At 38.1% G+C, this 19,124-nt stretch overlaps 1 protein-coding gene across 5 annotated transcripts; it reads left to right on the top strand.

Moving 5' to 3' along the window:
* The first annotated feature begins 5,582 nt into the window (after positions 1-5,582).
* Positions 5,583-15,056, top strand: HNRNPA3 (heterogeneous nuclear ribonucleoprotein A3). 5 transcript variants are annotated; one of them, XR_004190016.2, is made up of 12 exons: positions 5,583-5,738; positions 7,625-7,747; positions 7,836-7,982; positions 8,071-8,281; positions 8,615-8,704; positions 8,788-8,883; positions 8,973-9,053; positions 9,321-9,464; positions 10,391-10,513; positions 10,600-10,669; positions 13,462-13,535; positions 13,855-15,056. XR_004190016.2 is itself a non-coding variant. In XM_015244366.3 (11 exons), exons 1-10 carry the CDS (start codon positions 5,667-5,669, stop codon positions 10,650-10,652), a joined length of 1,140 nt encoding a protein of 379 aa, XP_015099852.1. In that variant the 5' UTR covers positions 5,583-5,666; the 3' UTR covers positions 10,653-10,669; positions 13,462-15,056. The 5 variants fall into 5 exon arrangements, 4 of the variants coding, with proteins under 4 accessions (XP_015099852.1, XP_006210262.1, XP_015099853.1 ...); XM_015244366.3 differs by having other exon boundaries at positions 13,462-15,056; XM_006210200.4 differs by lacking the exons at positions 13,462-13,535; positions 13,855-15,056 and adding an exon at positions 10,764-11,485 and having other exon boundaries at positions 5,584-5,738.
* The last annotated feature ends 4,068 nt before the right edge of the window (positions 15,057-19,124 follow it).

Genomic DNA, 19,124 nt, shown 5'->3' on the forward strand with positions numbered 1-19,124 from the left:
GATGTTGGGCAGGTAAAATCACAGATATCCATCCTGAAAGATGTGACTAGGGAAATACAGGGAAGTCATTTGTAAAGACCTATTACCAAGATTTTAGCCCTTTCAAATTTCCAAGTTAGGACCTGTTAGAGAGAGTAATTACTGTGTATGATTCATTAGTACTTCTAGTATCAAATTACCTCTTCACCCTTTAAATCACCTACCCATGGGGTGTGTGTGTCTGTGTGTGTGTGTGTTTTGGGGAGGAAGGTGTGATCCATCCCATCATCTCAACACACTAATCAGACCCGGCCATTGCTTCAACCTCCCAGGAGGCATGTACAAATCCCCTGAGGATTCTCAGGCATGTCCACCACTCACATCTTCCTTCCCAAGCAAAGTGGCCACTACAGAAAGAGAAATGGGTACCTTTCACAAAGTCCCTTAGGAGGCTCCATATCTCAGAGTTACAAAACCTTATGGGAAGGAGGAGGAAATGAAAGAGGGAAGGATCCAGAAGGAAGTAGGGACAGCACTGAAAAAGAGAATCAATGTCCTTAATAAAGAAAAGAGAAGACAACACCAAAAGGAAGATTAGTCAGTAATGTCAATCCCTGGGTTAGGGAGGTATTATGAACTGCATGTTTGTGTCTCCCCAAAACGTATTTGTTGAAACTCGAATCCCCAGTGTGGTGGGCCTTTAGGAGATAATTAGGTCATCATGGGATTAATGTCCTTATAAATAAGAAACACAAGAGCTGGAGCTCATGCTCTCACTGGTTTCTCTCTCTCGTTCTCCCCCCTCCTCTCTCGGCCATGTGAGGACACAGTGGGAAGACAGCCAGCTGCAAACCAGGAAGAGGGCTCTCACCAGAACCTGACCATGCTGGCATCCTGAAAGACTTCCCAACCTCCAGAACTGTGAAAAACAGTTGTTTGTTTTTTAATTCACCTAGTCTATGGTATTTTGTTAAAGCAGCCCAAACTGACTAAAACAGGAGGATTAACGTTGAGAATAGGAAAATTAATTTGACAGTTAGATAATCATTTGTGTCTTTGGAGAAAGAATTTCCATATCCTGGGGTGGAAACTAGATTATAAACACATAAGAAATGAGTGGCTGACAAGGAAGTAGAGGTAGATCACAAAACGAAAAATGAATAAACTGCCTGAAAGAGACTGAGAGCTTGCTCTAGACAAGACATTGCACTAGGCACTAGGCCGGTGTTAGTGTTGCAGAAGGCCCTGAGCTCAGAAGGGTCGTGGCTTTGCTTAATGGTCAGATGTCACTGTCTTGAAATTCTTAATAATTTTTGAACAAGGAGGCCTGCATTGTTATTTTGCACTAGGTCCAAAAATTATGTAGTAGGTTCTGCAAAGCATTGAAGGGGACCCAAAATATTTCTCTCACTGTTCATTCACCTATTTATTCAACAACAAATAAATGAATTGCTTACTATGAGCCAGTCAGTCTCTGGAGACATGATAAAAAAAGGTAGTGAAAATGACAGGTTCATGACAGAAAATCTTTAAAAAGAAAGGTTGTTACTTCTAAGAATATTAAAATGTAAATACAGCTATGACATGACACTCCACCTCAGCTCCTTCATTGTAGAGGCTATATGACCCTGGTCAATTTATTCAACTTCCAAAGCCCTAGTTTACTCACCTAAAAAATGACAATGATAATAGAGCCTACTCCTAAGGTTGTTAGGGGAATTAAATGAGATCAGGAACATAAACAATGTGCTAACAACAGTGCAAGGTACATGGTAAGTGTTCAATAATGTGTGTGACTATGATGAATTTCCAGCGTCTGGCATCACCTGGCACCTAGTAAGAGTTCAATAAATGACTGCTTGTTAAGTGGGGGGGTAAGGATATTTCAATCTAGATATTTTGAAATATTTTTGTATAAATGAAACAGATATGGCTATATATACACATTTATATATGCTTAAAGCATTGATTAGAATTAGAAGAAAATATAAAAGGATATACACTAACTTATTGACTGTGGTCTAATATGTGTAATAGGATTTGGGGGGAGAGATTTTTGTGTTTTTTGTTTGTTTTACTTCATATACTCATTTAAAAACCAAGATTTTAGAAAAATAAAGCTATTAGCATGTTCTGAATATAGAGGAAAATAACAAAGCTTATCATATATTATAATTTCTCCCATCTAAGAATAATCTTCCTCCTATCCAAAATATTTTCATTCAATTTCCATTCTCTTTCTTTCAGTTGACTCTGTCATATTTGCTACTCATTTTGGAAAGAAATCAACTTCTTGATCTGTAAAACAGCTTCCTCATTCATAAAATGAGGCACACAATACAGACAGAGCTTCCCAACAGGTGGGCTTTGGCATGCTGGTATCGTGAATGTGAGTGAGAAATTGACCTCTCCTGCAGTGGGGCAGTTGAGAGGGGTCAGGGGCAGCCAGAACCCTTTGGCTCAGTACCTCTGGCTGTAAGTAAGTAGCCTTGTTTACGTCTCCTCAGGTACCTCTGCAGAACAGTCTGAGGTATATGTCACAGCAGCAGCTAGCACCGTGGACACCACCACTTACGGTTCTGCTGTGTGTGCATGGCCAAGGAGATACCTGCCACATTGGCATTTATCTGCAAAGCACCCCACTGCCCATTATGGAGCAGAGATACTGGAGCCAATGCACAAGACCCAAGGGGCACAGTACACAGCCTCAGGAGTAATCTGTCAGGGGGCGAGAGAGGAGCCTGGGCAGAATGTGATTTCTGGTGGGCTCAGCTCCAAGCAATGCCTTTAATATCTATCTAAACATACAGTGGCTATCTCTACCCTTTTGCAGTAGTGCACTCTTTCAATGGTGCCCAGGCTAGCTGTTGACAATGCATGCATGTTCTGAAAGCTGGTTTCAATGTGGAAATCTTGATATAAAAATGTACTATTGGGTTTGAAATTCTTTTGCATTATCATATGAAATCACAACATTTTATTTGTCAATAAAAGAAAAGGGAAGAGTTTTTCTTTAAATATAATTACAACTGCAAATTTTGAACAGTCGTATAAAATCGTTTTAAATATTTTATCACCCACTTAGGCGGTGAGAGTCCCTCACTGATAATTGCTATTCAGAATGAGGAATTTTTCATTAAAAAGTCTAGATCAGAAACTCCATAAAGTCATTTCAACCATTAAGCCTAATATCAGAATACATTCACAGGAACAAATTGAAGCTGATTATTTAAAACTGTGGAAAAATCTTACTTGAAAGTTTTATCCAAGTTCAATTTTTAATATCATCTCTAATACACTGTTTTATTTTATCAAAATTATTTAAAGATAATGTTATGAATCTTTTTACCAGCATTTAGATGCTTCTGAATCTCTTCATTTATGTACCCTAGTGTGCTGTACAAAAATTAACATTTTCTGTATGTGTTGTGATATGAAAGAAGTTGAGAAGCTCTGATAAAGATTATTTATAAAGTCTGTCTGCCACCCTATCCCACCCCAGAACCCTTGTCCCCTGCTCCCCACCCTCTCTTTGTCTCTCTCATATTTCAAAGACAGCCAGGGCTACAAGGATAGACAGTAGCCAAGGTTCAAGTCTGTGCCTAACAGCGTCAAAAACTCCAACTGGGATATTTGTATAGGACACCATGTGGCCCCAGCACTAGAGGATAAGCTTAGACAATGCATAAAAAATAGCTAATGTCTAAAAACCACAGAATCTGGATGAATAACAAATCCGGGAGGGATCCACATTTCACTGAAGGACAAAAGACCTGAATAAATGGATTAACATACCATGTTCCTGGATGGAAATACTTAGTATCGCATTCCCCATCATTTCTCAAATCAAAATGAAAATTTAATGCAATTGAAAGATGAAAGAACAGGTTATTAATTAGAAATAACCTGGTTAGAAAACAGCTAGACAAACATGCCCTAAAGTGAAGCCATGTGATCAGTCTGCTTGATCACCTTGCAGTGCCTCACAGGGTAACTTGGTATGAGTACCATCTTCCTAAGCTCTTTAACTTTGCCTTTTTTCTACATACTCAGAATTGACCAAGTTATTCATGACTATTTCATAGTAACAAACTCAAAAGGCCTTGATATATTAATGATACACTAAGGTATAAATTTTCCCAATATGTCGAGTACTATTGTTGGCTATCAGGAGTACCTGATAAGCAGAAAATGTAATAATTTGCTAGTGATAACAGAATCAGAGCAGCCAGAGGAGGTTTGGAGGGTTACATCATCCAAGTTACATTAAGCCCTGGTGCTTGGTTTCCGCCCCAGAACAGACTATCTTTTTGTTCAGGTCTCTGAAATAAAACACTTCAGCAACGCTAGATAAACATCAACACATTCTTATTCTTTGTGCTCCTTTTTTCCAAACTCCACCAACCATTCCCCATTCACTAGCCAACTGCCTTTGAAACAACTTACGCTGTAATTGATTAGATTTCTAATCTTTACAAGAGAGGGCCTGAACAATTCTAAAGGAGCTGCTCATATGGATTGCAACTGTAAAATACACGGTATTTCTTAGCATTATAGGAGACCTGTCAATTGTGGTCACTTTTATCAGCACCTTTGCTTAAATACGGATCCATAGATTATTTACAGTTGTCATGGATGTGATTAACAAATGTCATCCTCATTTTTATTAAAAAAAAACAACTCTAAAACTAAAGCTCAGTAAGGTCAAATGATTCAAAATCACTAGGGCTAAGCAGAGAATGGATTAGGTCTCTGGTTCTTAACTCTTAATTGACCTCGTTCATTATACTTAGCAATTTGGCAACATTAAGGTAAAAATCACTCGCGAATAGAGAGCATTATCTGGCAATCCTACTTGTAGCAATCTTGCAAATCATTCCTCAAATCCTTTCCGCGAGAACAGTTGCTTCAGCTCTTTGCACAGCAACGAGAAGTATCAGAAAATTGTGCCCGCAGACTTCTTGAGATCAGTGGGTACCTAATTAACTGACCTCGACCAGTCCTGCCTCAGCTGGTTAAGGGTGACACTTCACTATGTCGGCCGCATTTTGAGGCCTTTCCAAGGTGCCCATGATTCACACAGGCCAATGTCGCAGGGATTTTCAGTGTGGGCCCACCCCGTAGGCGTCGCAGACACCGAAACCTGTCCCTGGTATTTGTTAACCTGAGAGGAGACCCGGAGGGGCCGAGAGGGGCTTTCTTGCCCCCCTAAAGCACAAGAGAGAAAAAAGTGGTTTTATTCAGACTCTGGAATGAAGTGAATTCGGTAATGGAAACCGAGAGGCCCACGTGGGGGAGGGGAAAGGAGTGCGAGAAGAAAGAGAAACAGGCCTTTTTCTCCACTGACGCGCGGTCACGAAGCGTTCCCTCGACGTGGGCGCCAGCCATTGGCCGAACCCGAGCTGACGTCCTCTCAGCGGCCGGGGCGCGAACGGCGGCAAGGGCGGCGCCGCACTAGAAGCCGGAGAGACGGGCGCGCTCTCGAGGCCTGCCACGCCTCCGCCCTCTGTCGGCCAATCGGCTCGTTCAGTCCCTCTTCGCGCCAAGTTGGCCACGCCCCTTTCAGGCCGCCCCTCCCCCCACTGGGACGGCGGCGCGCGGAAAACGCGTCACGTGACGGCTGGCCCCGCCTCTTCCTCTCGGTCCCATATTGAACTCGAGTTGGAAGAGGCGAGTCCGGTCTCAAAATGGAGGTAAAACCGCCGCCCGGTCGCCCCCAGCCCGACTCCGGCCGTCGCCGCCGCCGCCGGGGGGAGGAGGTATTAGGGGGAGAGTGGGGGGTTGATGGGTAGTGGCCGGCATTGGGGGGTGCCTAGCTCGGTGGGAGCGGGGAGGCCGGGTGGACCGGGTCGGCCGTCCCGCGCTCTGCGTTGAGACGGGCGGTGGGAGGGGGAGGGGAGCGGGCCTCGGAGGCCTCCTTGGGGCTTCTCGCCCGCCTTGCCGTCTCCTTTGGCTGCACAGGTGGCCCTTCGGAGGCGCGGCGTGGCTGGGCCTCGGGAGGGAGGTCGGCCTACCCGCCGCGCGGCCTCGGATTCGAGGCCGAGGGCGGCATGGCGGGCCTCGGCGGGAGCGGTTGGGAGGAGGCGGTGGGGGAGGGGAGGGGACGAGCAGGCACATCCGGGCGAGCGAGCAGGCGGGCGGCGGCCACATTGACATTGATCCGCTGCCGCGTTACGAAATGGCGCATTGGCACGCAATGGCCGCCGCCTGGCTGCGCCGCCGGGAGAGAGAGCGTGGGATTGGAAGGAAGAGGGAGGAGGCGGCCTAGCAGAAAATGCCGCAAATGGCCTCGAAGCTTGGGGCCTAGTGCTTTCGCTGTTCTCTGCCGGCGCCGTTCTAGGCCTACCCTTCTAAGGAGATGAGAATTTCTCTATCCTGTTTTGTTCTTTGCAGTACTCAGATGAAAATAAGAATTTTTTAAAATGAGATGCTTTGAAATATTTCTTGACCTGCCATGTTTGCTGAAGTTCTTAGCATTATACATAACTTCGCTCCCTGTGGGTGAAGTAGTAGTCCATCTCAGGATATGAGTGTAGAGGTAAAATAGGAAATTTAAAAATTCTTGATCTCTATTTTTGCCCGTTCTCTGGTGGGTCGGCTTAGGTTGTAGTTTCTTGAATTTTTGTTTTAAAGTACTGTAACCAGAATCGACTTTTTCAGTTGTTTGAGATAATTCTACGTGGGTTACAGTTTCTTTTTGTCAGCTTTGTGTATTGTAAATTAAATGTGTCATTAACCAGGACTTGAAAAGATGAGAGTAAGTGAATTAATACTTTAGGCTGTTAATCTTTTTTTTTCTTAGCACGTGACAGCCTCTTAATACTAAATGCCTTAATATCTGCTTTTAGAAGCCAGGACCACCCTAGGGTGTAAATGTGAACCCCTTTATTTAAGGACTTTGGGTGAAAGATCTTAATGGATATATTAAATGGCAGTTCATGTAGTTTATTAAAGAACTAGTTAAATTGTAAAGCGATTCGGGCCTTAATTTTTTTTAAATCTCAATTTCTGTTCTATTGTGCTGCATTGTCAACATGCTGTACTTAAGTCCAACTTTCCCTTTCTGAGACCCAATTAAATGTTGGTTTTGGCATTTTTGGCGTGTTCTACAAGAGCAAATAGGTAATTTTTGCAGTATGTAACCTGTAACATAAGTTGATTACAGGAAGTTATCAAGATATATGGTGGATTTTTTCCATAGTTTTTGGGGGGGTGCTGGTTTAGCCTTTTATTGAGGAGTATTGTTTTAACATCTTTATTTGCTTGAAACTGGTGAATGTGTCTAAATTTGTCATTCATAATGTAAGTTGTACTTAATAGTTTTGTGGTTTAAAATTAAATGGTTGTTGGGGTGTAGACTCAGGGAAGACATGAGAAGAAATACCATGGATGAAACACTGCTTTTACAACACTTTTGTTTCTTAGAAAATGATTTCTCAGAACTTTCTAAAATAATCTGTCCCCAGACACTTGTAGTTTAAAGTAACAGGACTTTTGATTCTGAAATTCTCTTGGACTTCAATTTAGTTTTTAAGTGATATTGGCATTTCAAAGTCTGGTTATAGGTTTTCTTGGTTTTTTTGGTTCCATTAATCAGTTGGTATGTGTGATCTTACTCCAATTATATGTTGGTTTGTTTCCACAGGGCCATGATCCAAAGGAACCAGAGCAGTTGAGAAAACTGTTTATTGGTGGTCTGAGCTTTGAAACTACAGATGATAGCTTAAGAGAACATTTTGAGAAATGGGGCACACTTACAGATTGTGTGGTAAGTTTAAAAGGAACAAGAAAGTTTCTTTAAAAGGGATGGAGGACTTATGGAGGTGTTTCAGTGCTTTAAAATTTTTATTTTGTAGGTGATGAGAGACCCCCAAACAAAACGTTCCAGGGGCTTTGGTTTTGTGACTTACTCTTGTGTTGAAGAGGTGGATGCAGCAATGTGTGCTCGACCTCACAAGGTTGATGGGCGTGTAGTGGAACCAAAGAGAGCTGTTTCTAGAGAGGTATTTTAATAATACCATGTTGTGTGACATATGTTGTAAAAATTTGTGAAGTTTTTGGGTTGTTTACTGAAGTATTTTTTATTTGTAGGATTCTGTAAAGCCTGGTGCCCATCTAACAGTGAAGAAAATTTTTGTTGGTGGTATTAAAGAAGATACAGAAGAATATAATTTGAGAGACTACTTTGAAAAGTATGGCAAGATTGAAACCATAGAAGTTATGGAAGACAGACAGAGTGGGAAAAAGAGAGGATTTGCTTTTGTAACTTTTGATGATCATGATACAGTTGATAAAATTGTTGGTAAGTAACAATTTATCAGAACTTGAATGAGGAAGCAGAAACGGCTTCTTTGTTGTATACTATATTTATTAAATTGTTGATTATTTTGTATTATGCATAGTAATAGCATATGAAGTGTATGGTTCAGTTTTCATAAAGTGATTATATTTGTGTAACCAGCATCCAGATTGAGAAATGTTAACATCCCAGAATGCTCTCTCATCCCTGCTGACCTGCTCAGTCACTACTTTCTCGATGTTTTATTGTTATATAGGGATAAAGGATGTCGTTTACATGTGCTTTCCCAAATATCAAGTAACTTTTGTTTGTTTGTTTGATTAAAAAAAAATTTAGTTCAGAAATACCACACTATTAATGGGCATAATTGTGAAGTGAAAAAGGCCCTTTCTAAACAAGAAATGCAGTCTGCTGGATCACAAAGAGGTGAGTAGTACCATATACACATAAAAAATAAATGTGGGTGGTGTTTGTAAGGTTTTTAAAGATACTCCTTTCCTGTCTTAAAGGTCGTGGAGGTGGATCTGGCAACTTTATGGGTCGTGGTGGAAACTTTGGAGGTGGTGGAGGTAACTTTGGCCGTGGTGGAAACTTTGGCGGAAGAGGTAGGACAGTTATTTCTAACTGCATGGTTATCTAAAATGTATTGGTAATTTGAATATATCTTTTTAATTCCCACCTTGCTTTTCTTTAGGAGGCTATGGTGGTGGAGGTGGTGGCAGCAGAGGTAGTTATGGAGGAGGTGATGGTGGATATAATGGATTTGGAGGTGATGGTAAGGTTTTTTTGTTCTCTATTTTGACTTTGTTTCTAGAGTTTATTAAGAATTAAGTATTTGTTTACATTTTCCTGTTTTCAGTTAAAACTTGCATGGCTTGACCATTAAAATATGCTTACACTAAACTAATACCATAGAAGACTAGATTTTTCAACTCGTTGGCCTATTTTCCAGGGACTTAAATGAAATGTAAATTAGTGTTCAATAACTTGATCCCATGTGCATTTGTGTTTTTGAGTGACAACCCAGTTTTTTCTTTTTTAGGTGGCAATTATGGAGGTGGTCCTGGTTATAGTAGTAGAGGAGGCTATGGTGGTGGTGGACCAGGATATGGAAACCAAGGTGGTGGATATGGTGGCGGTGGTGGAGGATATGATGGTTACAATGAAGGAGGAAATTTTGGAGGTGGTAAGCTTTCACTTGTTTTAAGTATTGTGTGTGGTTCATTACAGGTGTTTGTGAAAACACATTAGAATAGCATTTGGTTAAATATGCTGTGTAATACAAACTACTCAAGTGTTGGGAAATTAAACTGAATTTTCTTATTTTGCTGGTTTAGTAAATTGGCAAAATGTATTCATCTCTTAACTTTGTGTGTTGAAATGGACATTTATCAGTAATTGTTGACCGAATTTTACTTAACTCTAGGTGTGTTTAAACTGGAAAAGTGGAAACTAAATTGAATGTATAGACGTGTTAAAATGAATAGGATGTCATCTGCAGTTTAGGTGATAAAAATACGTAGGGTTTTAATATGTCAGATGCATCACAGACTGTAAGCAAGTCTGCATCATTATTCCATGATACTATAGTTAGGAACTCACTGAATTTTGTTGAACTCTTATTAATGTATCAGCAACAGAAAGTTTTTCAATTCAATTTCAAGTGAACTTGAAATATTTTTTGTCACTGATTTAAAAGTTATACTGTATCAGAATTAAGAGTGAATCAAACACAGACACAGGTGATAGTGTTTAGTGTATGCAGAAGACAATGTGCTGGGGTGTAGCATCTAACAAAATAAGGGAGCTATCTAAATACATACTCTTGAGCCAACTTGTGCTCTTTGCTCCTCCTCTCCTACATAATAGCTGAGGTCTGCTAGTGGGCCTCTTTGTGATAAGGGAGAGTTGGTAGGTCTATGAAATCTCTTTTTCCCCTTAACAGAGGCACTGGAGATTGAACCCAGGACCTCATGTAAAATCTCTTTTCAAAGGATTGTAAGTGTTGTAGAGCATGCTATGATGATTGTCAGGAATTAGTAAGTGCAGGTGTTAAGAAAGGAAAATAACTATCGTGTAGGTCAACCACAAATAAAATCTCTGTAATTTCAGGTAACTATGGTGGTGGTGGGAACTATAATGATTTTGGAAATTATAGTGGACAACAGCAATCAAATTATGGACCCATGAAGGGGGGCAGTTTTGGTGGAAGAAGCTCGGGCAGTCCTTATGGTGGTAAATAAAATTTTTTTCCTATCAAAAATTTTCATAGTTGCCTAAATTAAAAGCTCATGTTTTTTAAAAACTATCTGTATTTCCAGGTGGTTATGGATCTGGTGGTGGAAGTGGTGGATATGGTAGCAGAAGGTTCTAAAAACTCAGCAGAAAAGGGTAGGTATCTTTTAAGTTTTTATCATGATGATAAAGAATATGTGGAACTGTTACACTGAGTGTAATAATTTTTTTATCCTGTATTATTCAACAGGCTACAGTTCTTAGCAGGAGAGAGAGCGAGGAGTTGTCAGGAAAGCTGCAGGTTACTTTGAGACAGTCGTCCCAAATGCATTAGAGGAACTGTAAAAATCTGCCACAGGAGGAACGATGATCCATAGTCAGAAAAGTTACTGCAGCTTAAACAGGAAACCCTTCTTGTTCAGGACTGTCATAGCCACAGTTTGCAAAAAGTGCAGCTATTGATTAATGCAATGTAGTGTCGATTAGATGTACATTCCTGAGGTCTTTTATCTGTTGTAGCTTTGTCTTTTTCTTTTTCTTTTCATTACATCAGGTATATTGCCCTGTAAATTGTGGTAGTGGTACCAGGAATAAAAAATTAAGGAATTTTTAACTTTTCAATATTTGTGTAGTTCAGTTTTTCTACATTTTAGTACAGAAACTTTAACAAAATGCAGTTTTGAAGGTGTTTCCTTGTGAGTTAACAAGTAAAGAAGATCATTGTTAATTACTATTTTGTATGAATTTTGCTAACGTTAACTGTAAAGAAACACCTGCTTACTTGCAGTTTAAGGGGAATCTATTCTCCCCATTTCCAAACCATGAAATGAATGGGCTCTGACATGTGGAGAGAATAGATATTTGTATGTTTGCAATGTGTGTTTTAGATAATAGAATTGGGTATTTAAATTAGCATATTTGTGAATTTAATAGCATTAAGATTTACCTTCAAATGAAAAATCTCAAAATTTCTATTTGGTTTTTGTGCATTTTCTTTCAAATGTAATCATGATTTTAGTGTATTAGCTTTGCTGAGAGTCCTAGCTGTGTTTAGAACATCTCCATTTTGCATTCACTTTGGTCACATGTAAACTGCTGCCATAGTTTTACTTGGGTGTAAAGGATGTCTACTGCCCGCTGTTTAAATTCTGGAAAGGGGTAGTGAATGTTTTCCCTTTCCTCTTACCTGAAGAAACATTCTTAAAATCTTGAAGATATAGGACCACTAAGCTTGCTGTATCTGAGCAAATTAGTGGCTACCCTTTTTTTCCTTTTTAAAGCACAAGAGGCCCATAAATCTTCAGTTATTTTCCTTGGTTTAATATATATTTTTTTGATACAAGCTCTCAGAGCAAGAGAATAAAAATCATGCATTGTTGAACCCTTAACTGGCTGGCATGCTTTCCTGTTTGTATCCTCTGCATTTTACTGGATGAAACCAAGGATAGTCTAGATTTAATCATCCCAAATGACTTAATGCAGTAGAAGTGTAGCACAGTTGCTTAGTACAAACAAGCTTTTCACTTCCCAAAGACCTGAATTCAAATTTGGATAGTCAGAGTTTGTACTCACTTAAAATCCCAAAGAACACACTGTTATTCCATGTGTATGCTTGAACCTAGGTCATGTTGGTATGAGTTAACAATTTGTTTGGAAGACCCTGGTTGAGAAGAGTTTTAGCTAACAAGGTCGTATATATTTATATAAACCATTGTCTACTGTTTTGCGCCAGCTAGTGTTTACAATTTCATTCAAGCCCTAAGTATGTGCCCTGCTGTTAAAATTTCTTTGGTAGTTGAACGTTGAAATTGAGTTTCTTTTTTTGTTTTGTTTTTAAGAAGTACTAAGCAAAACAAGCAATAAAAAGGGGGATGGGGCGTGCTAGTGTTTGAATATGCTCTCTTGTTGCTCTAATTCTGTGCCTCTGCATTAATATTTGGATGCATGCAATGCCAGCATGGAAATCGGTCTTCACAGACACTGCAGTTTTCCAGAAAACACTCACAAACCAATAAATGTAACAGACAACATTCCATTTGTTAATGGACATATGTGAATAAGCAGCGTAGAAAATAGGCTAATTAGAAAATGGTTAAGTCTTTAACAACTTCAAGTGTGGTTATATAAATGGACACTGTCAATGTTCATAACGTAAACCTGGGTACCTGGTCAAAATAATGCTTGGGAAACATTTATTAAAATTAAGCTAAATTGTCTCAAGTTCTTTTATTCATATAATAAAGGTTGAAGGAATGGGGGAGATTAACATTTCCTGTTTCTATGTTTGTGAAATTGTTTGACACAACCTTGACAGTATCCTTTAATGGCATATGAGGTTAATTGTACTGTTAACAAATTTTTTATGTTCTGGAACTAGTTCAATAGTGAAAATATTGTTAGTAAGTTGATGTTTGCAACCTATAAGCAGGTGAAATCTGTGTGTGTGACCTGTTTATAAGTTGTATTAGCTTAGTTCTTGTGAACAGTGTGGAAAAGTTAAGCCATGAGGAGAGCGATTTAACCAGCTTTAAAGGACCTAAGATGTGCTTTCTTAAGCACAGTGTGGATCAAAGGAGACTCACTAAGACAGGACTTCAGCAGCCCTTTGAGTATGGACAAGTCAGCATAAATAAAGAATGACAAGGCAGCAGCAAGAGCTTCAACTACAGAGAAGTGAAGGCATAAGATACTATGGTGATAGTGAGCAACTTCCAAAAGCTAGTTAAATCTGCTTATTGCAACTGAAATATCGAAGAAAGTCTAGCAGGAAGGAGCTCTTCGCCTTTTGGAACATCAATGAGAGATAGTTGGCCACAGTCACTAGGTCTAGCATTTAGACCTGCGAGGAAGGGCAATAAGCATTAGGTAAGGCTTGCATTTGAATTTTTTCACTAATTAAAGAGTAATTTTTTGTAAAGCAAGGTAAGAGTAATCTTTTTGATTTGCAGGTTGAATGAGAACCCTACTTGCCTAAAAGAGGAATGTCTTTCCTACCATCTTAAATACGAAGGTTTCTGGCTGGGTAAGGTTTGTAGCTCACAGTAAAGCCTGGTTGACACCATTTGTTTCCCCACAAATTTATATTACATCTTTAGAAACCATTAGGTACATTGGCAAAACTGTTCAGCTGAGAACTTTATCTTGGCACCACATTCAACACATTTAAACAGTTTAAAAGATTTCCCTGCAATAACCGGAAGTGTTCATCTAGAGTCAGATATATACAATTCAGTGTTCGTGTCTTTTGGGTAAAGTCAATTTTGGGTAAGAGTGATCATATTTTTTGAGGAGTTTTTTTAATGAGCATGACAGAAGCATTAAGCTTCCAATCCTTGTTCTAGGAAAAACGTCTTGGAATGAACTTTCAAAATTGTCAGATCATACAGGTATGAAAATGGTCTTCATTCAAGTGGCCTCGTAACATAAATAAGTTCTCTTGCATGTGACTTCAGGGAATTTTTGGTCTAATAGGATAAACTTGGTTCTTTTTTAGGTTTTTTGTGTTTAACGTGTTAACCAGAAGTGGTGGGGGGCCTAATTATGCTAATGCTCCTTTTTAAGACAACTTTCCCCAAAGAGTAGTTAAAATATTAAACTCAGTTACTGTTCAGATCAGATGCTGATTGTTCATAAGGGCTATTATTGCTGCCCCAAAAGGGCTTGTTAAAATTTGAGATTTGATGATAATACACTTTAAAAAATAAAAGAAAACTTGGGGGGACAGATACTTAAAACTAGTTTCTAAGTTATGAGTAAGTCAAGTTCTTGTATAAACAGGAATAGTTAGTTTGCCACATATTTTATTCTCAGAAAATGACTGGTTGGGTCTCTAATAAGTCAGGACTGAATTTCTACACATCACTGTAGACTGAAGTGTTAAATAAGGTAGTATCTTTTTAATAAGTTTTCTTTGTAACATTTTAATGAAGCAAATTTCCTAAGATAGGAAGCATTTTTCTTTTTTTAAAGGTGGTGGTCTTTTCCAGTCCATCTCATTTATGAAATAAAGTGATTTTATTAAAATATAGTTCCATTGTCATTTCTGAAAAATACAATGCTCTTAAGTCATAGCATCAGTAAACAAAATAAGGAAGTTAAACAAGGGGGAAATGGTCAAGGCAAACTAATTCTTGTCAAAGCAACACGTAGGTAACAGCGTCCCATGGTACATTTTCCCCCAAAAGGCTCAATTTACACTCATGTCCTAAAGAAAATTTGGTGAAGAAGACTTAAGGAACTGAACGGTTGAAATAACGCTTGTTTTTAAGAGTTCCAATATGTTAAGTCAATTTGAAATATTAATTAATGCCATATCTTGGAATTCCAGTAATTGATGTCAAAGTGGTAAGCATGCTGATGTGCAGGGGTAATGTAAGGATTGTTAGCCGATATAAATATTCAAGATTACTTTTAAATTTCATTGTTTTTTCTTGATTTTTAAGACTTAAGAGGTGGTCTGTAATGGATTCAAATGTTTCGTTTGTAGTATAATGAAATGTTTACAGAAAGATAACTTTTTCATTAAAATATTTTTAGAAACGTGTGTGTTGTTTTGTCACTTCACAATGCTGTGTAAATGCTGAATAGGTGAACACTGTACTTCATTAGTAAGTAATAGGAAATGTGGAATGAGTCTTAACATGTCAGTTAAAGGATATGGATTCTATTCAGTGGGAAACAAATCACATATGAAACAGTTTATTGCTACTTAAGGATTTAAGTCTTAAAGCACAGTGCATGAGATATTTGGGTGATAGTTGAGGAATCAGCTTTGGAGAAAAGTTGTTAAGGATAATTACAGGAAAAATAATTTGGAAGAAAAGATGGTGGGTGGTTCCAGTTGGAAAAATGGGTTTTTGTTTTAGAAGTATTGGGTTTCTTAATCTTGAGAAATGCAGTTGAGCATTTTGTGACATGAGGGTGGGTTGGGAAGAACTTAAGAAAATAGTCTTAAACTACAGTTTTAAAATTTAGCCCAAATAAAGAGGTGATAATGTGTTGAAGCTTAGCAAATTTGTGAGGTATGGTTTTAAGAGTTGTGATTTTTTTTTCTAAATTATTTTTATAGCATATGTATATGGATTCTTAGCATGGATAACTGTTTACAAGAAATGCTTTGTGACTTGAAGCCATGTGAGGATTTTTAGTTAAGATTGTAACACACTGCTGAAGTTCAGCACACTGGTTTCACAGAATATGCAGTGGTTTTGTCATCTGTGCAGTTCTAAGTACCTTACGATTGTAGTTTACTGCTTGAGTCCTAACAAAATAACTCAAAATACATTTACCTTTATTTCCTCAGAATGAAAATATACTAAATGAAACTGCAAAATATTCAGGCAGTAAGATAAAAAATTGGAATCTCCTATGTGCCCATTAAAGACTGCAATTAAAATTTTTTGGAGATAGTTTTGCAAAAATGGGGTCTTATTAATACATTAATTGAACTTAAAACTGAACATATAAAGTACCAAGAATTGGGAGAAGAGTAAGGTAATAGGTAAAATATGCCGTCTTTGTCACATTTTTAAAGACAATCAGGTACGTTAAACTGCATTCACCTGTAGAAGTACTGAAAGTTAGGAAATAAAAATTTCCTAACATAGTATTTGACTTGTAGAATTTATTGTTAGTGTGGATAAATAATGTTACAATGATGTGGACTGCTTTAAAAGATAAACAAATGGTTAAATTGCGCTACATCATGTAGTTAGCCTTTATTAACTAGTTATATCTGAAAATCAGCACAGTAATTTTCACTTTTTATAATACTTTGAGTCCATTCTCCCAATAGAAATGTTGAAAACTACAAAAGAACCCTGATACTATTAGAGATTTAATCTTGGTTGTCTTAATGCCCTTACTCAATAGGTATTGGAAGAAAAGCAGTTTTTTATTCCTGTTTCAGGTTTTGCCTATCAGTAAAAAAAAAAATTTAAATACAGAACTAAAAATTTAAAGTTTTATGATCATGGTCAAGTTATTTGGAGTTTTTTTGTGCCGTGCTCCCCTGGAATATTTGGTGATGCCAACATACCTCTTAGAATGTTGATTTTATGTGCGTTAAGTATGTAGAGTGAATTATAAATGTTTCATTGGAAATAGTTACAAAATACTAAGTTTGACTCAGTAATATGTGCTCTGATCGTTAAATGAGGCTAATGGTGGGTTTGACTTCTAATTTTGAAGTTGTGATGCATAAATGGCATCTTAAGATACTTGGCAATAGAAATTAATATTAAAATCAAGATTTTTTTTTTTCACAGGTGGGAGGTAATTTGGTTTATTTGATTTTTCAGTGGATGTACTTGGGGGCACTCTAGCACTTGAGCTATACTCTTCCCCCCTATGATTTTAAATCGCAGTCACAAGAGCTGTGAATACCATTGTGGTTTGTTGCCTGTAACATTAAAGGAAATGTTAAGGTTCACTCAGTGAAAGTGAACGGAGGAACTTTCTCCCCATCACAATTCTCTGATGTAAATTCTATCCAGATTAACTATTTTCACCTAATTTCTTTTCCTTAAAAAAAAAAAAAGTTATACCTGCCCCTCAGTCTGAAGGTTGAAAGTGATAATGGGCTTATTAAAGAGCTTAAGCTAGTGCCTGTTCTGTGGTCCCTAAAGGTAGTATTTTTTTCATTTTTGTTTCTATTGAAGTATAGTTGATTTATAATGTGTTTCTGGTAAACAGCATAGTGATTCAGTTATACATAGATTTTTTATTATAGGTTATTCTGAGCGATTGAATATGGTTCCCTGTGCTATAATGTAGGACCTTATTTATTTTATATGTACTTGTATCTGCTAATTCCAAACTCCTCCACCCCCATCCCCTTTGGTAACCATGTTTATGTGAATCTTTCTGTTTTCTAAGTTTGTCTGATTTTTTTTGATTCCACATATAACTGATAAATATTTGTCTTTTACTTATTTCATTTAATATGATCATCTCTAGGTACATCCATGTTGCAAGTGGCATTGTCTCATTCTTTTTTATGGCTGAGTGATATTCCAGTGTGTGTGTCTACCATAACTTTGTCCAGTCATCCAGTTGATGGACATTTAGGTTGCTTCTGTATCTTTGCAATTGTAAATGGTGCTGCTATGAACTTTAGGGGGCATGTATCTTTTCAAGTTGGAGTTCTATCTGTATTTATGAATGAGTTCTTTTGCTGGATCATAATAGCTCTATTTTTAGTAAGTGTTTTTGATCATAATGAGTATCACCTTAAGAATGCTGAAGTCACAGCTGAAGTTTTAAAGAGTGACAGTATAGTTAATGCCAGTTCGTGGTTTTTTCCCTCCATATAGGATTAAAGTTCATGTGGCCTTTAAATTTTTTTTCCAGTTCTTAAAAAGCCAAAACTGGCCTGATAGACAAAATTCTTCATTCTTATTTTGAAGAAATGTATGTTCTGAGACTTAGAAGTACAGGTGTGAGAAGTAATACAAGGTACATTTGAGCAGCCATCCCATAGGCTTCAGGAGGAATCTCAGCAAGGAAAAATTTATATAACAATATAGTATCATGCCATTAAGGTTTCCTAATAAAATGCTTGACATACCAATGTAAAAGGCATAGTTATACATACATTTTAAAATTAGAAACGGAGTTTAAGTTTTACAATACAACAGCCAAATTTAATCTAAGAAACATTGCAAGTCAGATCAAGAGATGAAATCGGTACTTTTAGTCATGGGTAAGTTAATTTGTTACAATTTAAAATTTTAGTTCTGTGTAATGCAGTATGTTTAGTACTTAAAAGTAATTTTTAGGTACGGAAAGGTGGTTATCTTGAACTCTTAAAAATATTGTTAAATTTGACTAACTCAACGAATGTACATGAGTGAAGGCATCTGCTGTCGTGCTATTGGAAGTCTGTTGTGGTCTGCCTAGAAGTGCTCTTCCCCTTGTAGGTGCCAGCTGATTACAGGTGCTCCGGATAACACTTGCCACCTCCTCCAACCCCCACCCATAATTGTGTTTAAGGGCACTTTATTCAAGATGAAATATCTGTCTTCTGAGGTTGGAAAAGGGATGTCTCTCCCTGGGATTTCATCACCACCACTACAGGAGGAAATACTTGACCACACCAGACAGGCCACAGCAGGATCTCCACTTTGGAATGCCTAGGTCCATTAGTCCTCGAAATCGTTTTCAGCCCTTTTATTTCCAGTCAGCTGAGTCAAATTCTTAGGTTGACTTTATTTTCTTTCATTTGCAGTCAAGTCATACTGATTAAGGGTTAAAGAAAAAGAAATTGCACATTTACAGAGTGCTTACTATCAGCGAGGCACTGTAGTTTTTGTGGGTTGATTCACTTACATTTATCCTCACTTTACAGATGAGAAAACAGCCAGCCTAAGTGTGCTTTGTGTTCTTCAAGGTCATTCTTGGAAAATGGCAGCAGCCCAGGCAGTCTGACTCTAGGGCCTGTGGACCTGTGCTATATTGCTCCTGACAGATTGATAGGACTCTCAGTTAATCTTCACATAGTATTCATTATACACACGCTTAACCCTCAAGTGACTTTCATCTCCCCACTTCAAAATAAAGCCAAATGAAACATGAAACAAGACAAAAGTTTGACTAGATGGAGAAAGTGAAT

Source organism: Vicugna pacos, chromosome 5, assembly GCF_048564905.1.
Source record: "Vicugna pacos chromosome 5, VicPac4, whole genome shotgun sequence".
NCBI lineage: Eukaryota > Metazoa > Chordata > Mammalia > Artiodactyla > Camelidae > Vicugna > Vicugna pacos.